The sequence below is a fragment of the Podarcis pityusensis genome (genome assembly GCF_964106645.2).
Source record: "Podarcis pityusensis genome assembly, chromosome: 4".
Taxonomy (NCBI): domain Eukaryota; kingdom Metazoa; phylum Chordata; class Lepidosauria; order Squamata; family Lacertidae; genus Podarcis; species Podarcis pityusensis.
In genome coordinates this window covers 38532971-38541509 of record NC_138027.1, presented here as the reverse complement: position 1 = coordinate 38541509, position 8539 = coordinate 38532971, and the positions used below count along the sequence as shown (strand labels likewise).

The following is an 8539-nucleotide window of genomic DNA, read 5'->3' as shown; positions in this document are numbered from 1 at the left end:
ACAGGTAGACAAGATGATGATGATGCGTCTTTCCCCGTTTTGCATCCTTCTCATTTGTGCTTGCTTCTTTCTGCTTGCTTCCCCGTGTCTCACAGTGGGGGAAAGCAAGGGCAGGAGAGAGAACAGTAGCAGAAGGGAGAGAAGGTAAGCATCTGCTCACCATTCCTCCTTTCTCTTCAGGGTGCCAGACTGTAACTTTAGGGAACCTGAGTCAGCCCAACCAGCACTAGGTGTCAACCCAATTAGCACTAGTTGTTTAGGCAGTACTTTGGCTTGTCATCCAACCAGAAAGTCTAACTCAAGAAATAGAAGCAAACAACTTACTTGAATGCTCAAGTATGCTCATGTGTTGTATTTTCTGGGCCCACAAACTGTTCTACTTCATTCTGCACACAGAATGCTCAGGATTTTTGAGACTCAACCAAGGAAAGATCATTGGAAACATAGAATTCCTGGAGTTCTTCCTGCTCATATTTTATGCAAGGTCTTTCTAAGTGGGTCCCAGGTTCCATGGCATTCTGACCAACAATCTTTAGGTTCACAAACTTGATTTTCCACGTATTCTCCCTAAAGGGGCATCGGATGAGTCCAAAGATTTGTTCAAAGATGCCCAAGCAAGAAGTATTTCTATGAACTGTGCCTGCTACTGCCACCACAACTAACCCATGTCGTGAAACTGTCCACTTCAGCCCACCAGCGTCCAAGTTCGGGTTCAGGAAGAGGTATTCTTCTTTCACCAATGACAGTAAACGAAGGCTAACCAATTCTGCACCCAAGTACTCTTCCATGTTTTGTTCTGAAGTGTTATAGCAAAACTTTAGGATTACATCATCCCAAAAATGTTGTGGTCCCCATTCATCATGTGGTTCTCCAACCAACGGGTTCTGAGAGTTCAGAATTCCAAAGAACCACTGGCAAAACTCCTCTCCCAGACTGTGGCAATCTTTGCTGTGATCTTGCTTGTCTCCTCCTTCCTTCCCTCCCTCTTCAGGTTTCTGAAAAACCAAGTAGGGACTTTTACTTTTAAGCAGTAACAAAATGTACTTATTCCTTTCCACATGGTACTGTTCAGCAAAGTTGAAATGGACCCTACGACTGCAACTAACATGGAATGCAACAATTAATGCAGCCATAATTTCTGCTTTGAAAATGTTCAGAACTATGCACACCAAATGAAGGGGCTGTCTAAAGATGTGTGGAATAGACAGCTTACTTGGATCCACTTTATTAGGCAGAAAAAACCTCTGTAGATTTCTGTTTTGTGGAAACAGGAACCATTCATTAGTCATGGGTTCTATGAAATGCTGAAGTGGATTTCATACAATAGGACTTCTACTTCCTCTCCTCCCCCATGTTCAAGGCAGCAAAAGAAGTAGGGGGAAATCAGATGTACACATAGTACTCTCCAAACTGAGTGAATGAGCAGGAAAATGGCAAATGCAAATCAATATAAACAAGTGAAAACGGATGCATCTTAATTTCACATATACACTCATGGGGCCTGAACTGGCAGTGACTACCCTGGAACAAAACCTGGGAGTAGTTCTGGGTAGTTCAATGAAGATGCTGACCCAGTGTGTGGCAGCTGTGAGAAAGGTAAATTCTTATCAAATTCCATGCTAAGGATCATTAGGAAGGAACTGAAAATAAAACTGCTGATATAATAATGCCATGATGCAAATCTATGGCATGAGTGCATTTCGAATACTGTTTATGGTTCTGGTTGCCTCACCTCAAAAATGTGTAGGAGCTTGCAGAGAATGAATGGGGTTTGACATCTAGATGGTCAGAGGTTCCCCATCTCTGCTCTAAAGAACAGTTGTGCTGAATATGGCTTCCAAAATCGGCCTGCTTTCTGTAGGAATCACTCACAGAACCCTCTCTCATTTAGACACCTGTTATTCTACTATCTTCAAAGCATGTGAGGAACAGACAGGAAGGTCCGATGCTTATGTTGCACAAAAACGCTGTCACATGATACACTTCTAACAGAAAGAATATGCCCCCTGCTCCTCCATAGAAGACAAATGTGAACAACTTATTAAAGCATGAACAAGCAACTAATTTCCAAAAAGAATGCTTTGAATTTATAAAACATGTACAATAAACCTCACCTGTACATCAGGCTCAGTATAGATTTCTTCTGAGCCATTATCTTTTAGCTGTTCACACCAGTACTCCTTTGCACGATCAACAAGTTGGTGTTTTTCAGAAGAAGGCGGCACTACGACTCCTTTTGCTGCCAAATACTTGAAGATTACCTCTCGAAATACCTTCTTTCTCTTCAGCAGCTCTTCAGCACTTTGACTGTACAATACGATGGCATTTATGGCTTCTGAAAATAAAATCAGAAACAGGCGTGTTCCTTGAATCCAATTATCATTCTGCAAAAGAAAGCTGGAACTTGAGTCTTAATCACTTGAGAACCATTAAAAGGTCCTTTTGAGCTATTATGTCTCTCAAAAACGCCAAATTTTGCCACTGGTGTTCCTTCCCTCATACCCTTCTCCCAAGCCAAAGAAACTTTACTCTGATGGGTAAAAGGCAGCATGGTTCTTGCTGAAGACAGAGGCCTAAATATTGTTGAGCCTGTCTTCAGTGGCAACTGCTATTCAAAACATATTTTTCCACACAGGTTCATGGTCCAATGTAATTAAGTCACATGTTGGTTGGCAAGAAAACAAGTTCCATGTGCCATAGGAAGCTAGTTGCCTTATATTGGGTCAGATCATTCCTCCATCTTGCTCAGTATTATTTACACTGACTAGCAGCAGCTCTCCAGGGTTTCAGACTGGGTCTTTCCCTATCCCACCTGGAGACGCTGGGGCCTGAACCTGGGATCTTCTGCATGCAAAGCAGCTGCTCTGCTACATAGCGACAACCCTTCAGCTTGCCATTGACAGCCAATAAGAGATCCATTGGAAATGCATGTTTCAATCAAGAATTATTCACCAATCAAAACAGAAGAATCCTTATCGTAATTAAGTCTGCCTAAAGATGTTCAACTACAAGGATCAATATATGCAACAAGTTATTTCCCCCCATATTTACTAGGAATATGCATCAGCTCTCTGTATATCTCAAATAATGATGCATATTGGGGTGATTCAGGAAGACTTTGATGTTTCCAACTTGGACTGCCTGCTTAACAAAGTGTATCAAGGGCAAACAGGGAATCACCAAACTTGTAAGTGTTGCCTGTGTTTTTCCATAAAATTAAACACACATCCCTCACTTTTCTTTTGAGATACAAATCCAAGCTGAGTGGGGAAATGCCCAGAATTTAAAAGGGTGTGTATGCGCAAAGGAGAGGGGAGGGGAGGTGGAATAATATTTCATTTTGACTGACAGGACTAGCATTTAATCACAGTAGATAATTTTCTCAGTGTGCTCCAGGCATGTCCAAAGTCCATTTCGGGGGTCTAATCCAGCCCGCCAGTCGATTTAATCCAGCCCCCATGGCAGTATATGTTCTGGGGTAAAATCTTTTTTTAAAAACTCATCAATTTCAATCCTAAACAAAGTTCAACCATTGTAGGGTAAACTTGTAAAAAAAGCTTTGGTTGGCCCTCATGCATGTTCACTTCATCAAATCTCGCCCACTTTGAAAAAAGTTTGGACACCCCTGGTGTACTCCAATCACAGTGATTTGAGAGAGGAATGGTTTTCTTTACTTAGGTCATCATTCTGGATGTGAAAGCAGGGCATAAGCGATGGAGTTAGACTTATTTCCCAACCATTCTTTTCCTAACAATAAAAAATCATAGTGTTGTCTCTTATTTCACAGAGTGTACTTCTAGGAAGGAGGTGGTGGAGGGGTGAGAAAAAATGCCTTTGCCAGTATAACAAAGATAAAGTAAATCACCTAGCAGGAAAGCTCTCCTTCTCCCAAAGTCATTGGATCGCCAAAAAACTAGAGAAGGAAATGAGTGGATCCAAAACAGTTTTGAGTTGCTTCCAAATGCTACAAATATAAGGTGCAACTTGTGCTCACAGCAAACCTCTACCATTTACACTTCAAATATTTAATTTATTTAAAGTCTTATAACTTTCTTTAGTTTGGCTTCTTAAATTTTAAACTGAATCAGAGCACCTTCCAAAGGCTATAAGTACTAAAAAGCCGGCTATGTACTCCCCAAATACCTTCTCAGATAAGCACATAAATGTTCTTATTTTAATTCCCACCTCCCACTTGGAGCTATAACTTTACTTCACTGTGTTCCAAAGCAGAGTAGCCTTTCCCCTGGGCACTGATGGAAGATGGGAAGAGATGAAAGTTGGACAATCTAGTCAGATGCTCAGAATAGTAGAATACTGACAAGTTCGTGTAGGATTTCTTTTTTCCCAAAAACATAACACATCCCACAATTAAAACACAACATAGGATTCTAGTGTTCTACAAGCATTCTAGTTTATAGGCAGAACAAAGTGCTAAACTTAAATTGAACACCTTCATTGGTATCATCTTTCTGTAGGCTCAGTTCTTTATTATAAATTATTGCTGCAATCACATGTATTTGATCACTGCTGAGTAAGCAAAGAACCCAATGTTGTGGAAGCTGGCTTCTGTTCACACAATGGGACTTCACTTTCTTCTGCTTCCCTTTCTTCTGCTTCCCTGGCTTGAGAGCAGTACATGTGAAAAGGATCTAGGAGTCTTGGTTGACCACAAACTTGACATGAGCCAACAGTGTGACGCAGCAGCTAAAAAAGCCAATGCAATCCTGGGCTGCATCAATAGGAGTATAGCATCTAGATCAAGGGAAGTAATAGTGCCACTGTATTCTGCTCTGGTCAGACCTCACCTGGAGTACTGAGTCCAGTTCTGGGCACCACTGTTCAAGAAGGACACTGACAAACTGGAACGTGTCCAGAGGAGGGCAACCAAAATGGTCAAAGGCCTGGAAACGATGCCTTATGAGGAACGGCTAAGGGAGCTGGGCATGTTTAGCGTGGAGAAGAGGAGGTTAAGGGGTGATATGATAGCCATGTTCAAATATATAAAAGGATGTCACATAGAGGAGGGAGAAAGGTTGTTTTCTGCTGCTCCAGAGAAGCGGACACGGAGCAATGGATCCAAAGTACAAGAAAGAAGATTCCACCTAAACATTAGGAAGAACTTCCTGACAGTAAGAGCTGTTCGACAGTGGAATTTGCTGCCAAGGAGTGTGGTGGAGTCTCCTTCTTTGAAGGTCTTTAAGCAGAGGCTTGACAACCATATGTCAGGAGTGCTCTGATGGTGTTTCCTGCTTGGCAGGGGGTTGGACTCGATGGCCCTTGTGGTCTCTTCCAACTCTATAATTCTATGATTCTATGATTCTACCATAGTCCAGCAACTGCCCTCAAAATTGGTCTTCAGAAGGCCCAACCCTCCAGAGCAATTTAAAAGAACATTCAGGAAGCTTTAAAAAATTAAGTTCTGTTACATAAGCAGAAGTCCACTGGATACAACACTAAGAATTACAGAAATTTTAAATGCTCCCTGGTAAGAGTGAGTCTTAGAACCATTTCTTCACCAGGTAAAAAAATCATCACTAGATCACTGTATTTTAAATTATGTATGTACACACAGCTGCAATTCCTTTTTATAGTACTGTGACTGCACATGTACATGGTATGGTATTAGTTGGGGCATTTGTGTTATGTGGTAGATGTGCAGCTGTATGAAAATATTGGTTATGTAACAATAGGCAGCAACACAAAGAAGCCCCTATGCCAAGAATCCACATACGTACAAACTAAATTCAGACAGGGACGGAAGAGGCAAGGGCAGATCAGTTGAACACACTTTCTTTTAGTTGCAAACAATGGGCTGTATCCTACCAATTCTTACTCAGAGTTGACCCACTGAAATTAATGTCCATTGACTTCAATGGATCTACTATGAGTAGGACTAGTGTTCAATACCACTTGAGGATTGGAGAGGCAGAGCTGCCACTGTCCTGGTGGTCAGAAGACAACCAAGCAGAATGGAAGCTGCCTCTTGACTCACGACACTGAGTCACTAATGCCTCCTTCTCAATGGCAAGAACAGGCTTCGAAAACTTTTAGAAGCTCCCCTAATTTTTTTCAGTGTCCCACCTGTGGGGCTGCAGAAGCCATGACCACTACTAACTCCACACAGTAACCACATACTTCAACTTCTATCTACCTACAAATAAGCATTACCTTTTATCATATGACACTACTACTCATGCAGCTGTATGAAATCACCAGCCAAGTAACAATAGGAAACAACACAAAGCGATTTTCTCATAATGGCTCCTATATCTGAACACAGTTAAAATAATAGTAAAAGACCCAAACTGCAAGCTATTTTTAAAGGCATATTAGAAATATAAAGTACTTCTTTATTTTGGTCTCATCAAAGACACATGAATTTAATATGCCAGTATCATATTTAACTGGCAAATAGTCTTTAACAAACATACGCTGTCAGAAGATCCTAAAAATCCCTATTTTACAAAATAAAACAAAAAATTATAGATAACATGACAGCATGCATTTTTGTCTGGACATATTTTCTGGTCAAACAAATTTATTTCTAACACCCACTAAATGTTAGTGAAAAAGGCTCCTGGAATGGCTTACAAATATAAACCTCTTCATTCAGATCTGGAAGCCGGACGGGTGACAAACTCTGGACCAAGAGAGCAGACAGGTCTGTTCCTGGCAGCTAGAATCTTCAGATGGATTTGTTAAGGATTAAAAAAGATTACGGATTTCAGTTAATGAAGTTTAAGGACCCCCCCCCTTCCAAATACATTCTTTTGCAACTGTGCCCCCTTAAAACAGTGCACAACGACAACACAGCTCCTGAAGTCCGAAGACTTGTTAAGTGAACTCTGCCTGCTGTTTTCTCTGCAGTTCTATGAGCCAAAGAGTTAAGTCACACTTGGAGCAGATTATCAGTTTTGTTCCTACAACCCGAAGACCTACTGTCACAAAACAGCATACAAATATCTGCACTTGTTTTCAAATCGCTGGCGGTGTGTTTTTTAAAAAACAAAGTTAGGACGATGTGTGTGTGGAGAGAAATGAAGTAGCTTAAAAACAAACTCCAAAATACTAACCCGATCGTTCATTCTTGTCCTCATCCTCTCCTCCCCCCCCCCCCGTCTCTTAGAAATACCAAAATTATGCAGTATTATTGTTTTTCCATTCGGTTCGAACATTTCCCCTCGAGGCTCTCTATAGGCGCTTATGTTCGAAAAAGCGATTATTGTTATTGTTTGTTTACTGAAACCTCGCCTTTTCCCCCTGACAGGGACTCAAGGTCTCCGCCCCGCTTTCGCCCATTTCTGGCCACAGTCTCTGCATTGACTAAGCTAGAAGATGAGAGTCCGCTCCGGAGTGAGACCCACAAGGCTCCACTTCTACTCCCCCCCACCCCTCTTGAAGTCCGCAGACCCCTTCCGCGTACTCCCCCCCCCCCGCCCCAATACCTTGGCGGTCGTCTGGCTGCACGAGGCGGTTAGTCACCGTGTCCGTCAGCGACAGCAGGTCGTCCGTGTGGAGAAGATCCAGGAGCTCCCGGCAGCCGTCCCGCTCGCGCTCAGTCAACCCCGCCCAGGCCGAAGCCATGGTGGTGGTGGCGGCCGGCGGCGGCGTCGCCTCTTGGTGGCGCGAGGTGAGGAGCGCAGGCAGAGCCCCCCCCCCCGAAGCCGCCAGCGCCCCCCCTCTTCTCCCCCCCCCCCGCCACAGGAAACCTTGGCAACCGACAGGCTCAAGGGTCAACGTGCTTCCGCCGCTCGGGTGTTGCTGCGAGCAGCCTCCGGCCCCGCCCCCTCGACGCTTCGCGCGACGCGAGCGCGGCCTGAACGGGTTCGGCTTGGAACGCGGAGGGGGCTGCATTGGTTCCGTTGTCTTCTGAGGCCTCATCTAATAAGGGGGATCTCCCCAAGCATACCTTAGCCAAGTTTTGGCCGTTGGAAGAGAGTGGCTGCCGCCTGTCTGCTGTGATACGCAACGAAAGGGCGCTGAGGGAAAAGGCTGCTCTCTAGGCCCAGTGCTAGTGCGGCCAGCAAAACACATTTATTATTATTATTATTATTATTATTATTATTTCCCAGCCACTCTGGGCGGCTCCCAACGAAATATTAGGAGCATCAAATATAAAAAAAAACTTCTCTAAACATAAAATCCCGCAAAACAACTCAATATGTGGCAGCATTTAGGATTCCAGCCATGCCTTTTTCTAGGATCCTTCATTCATCCCCCCACCCCGTAACTTGCTGAGGCTTCACTGGGCTTTTTTTTTTTTTTTAGTTTTAGTTTCCCCAGGAGTATCCTGTACTGTACTTCTTAAAAGGTTGGGCTCCTCCAAACCTACGAAAACCTCTCCCTCTTGTGCCTAGATGGTGCCACTTCGGTAGTACAAAGCGGGGGTTGGCAGGCTTCAGGATTGCTGGGTCTACTTTACTAGAACCCCAAAATCTCCCACCCAGAGCAAGGTGGAAAAATGCAGATAACAATCAAAATAGAATGTATCTGAGGCACTTGTCTTTACCTGAACTGAAATCGCACTAAAGTCCACACA

The 8539-nt window shown here is 43.4% G+C and overlaps 1 protein-coding gene across 1 annotated transcript; it reads right to left on the bottom strand.

The window, feature by feature from the left end:
* Positions 1–324: 324 nt before the first annotated feature.
* Positions 325–7667, bottom strand: LOC308475600 (uncharacterized protein C3orf38 homolog). Its single transcript, XM_081002740.1, has 3 exons — positions 7446–7667; positions 2115–2335; positions 325–995 (listed from the first exon to the last, which is right to left on the bottom strand). Exons 1-3 carry the CDS (start codon positions 7582–7584, stop codon positions 402–404), a joined length of 954 nt encoding a protein of 317 aa, XP_080858866.1. The 5' UTR covers positions 7585–7667; the 3' UTR covers positions 325–401.
* Between the last annotated feature and the right edge of the window lie 872 nt (positions 7668–8539).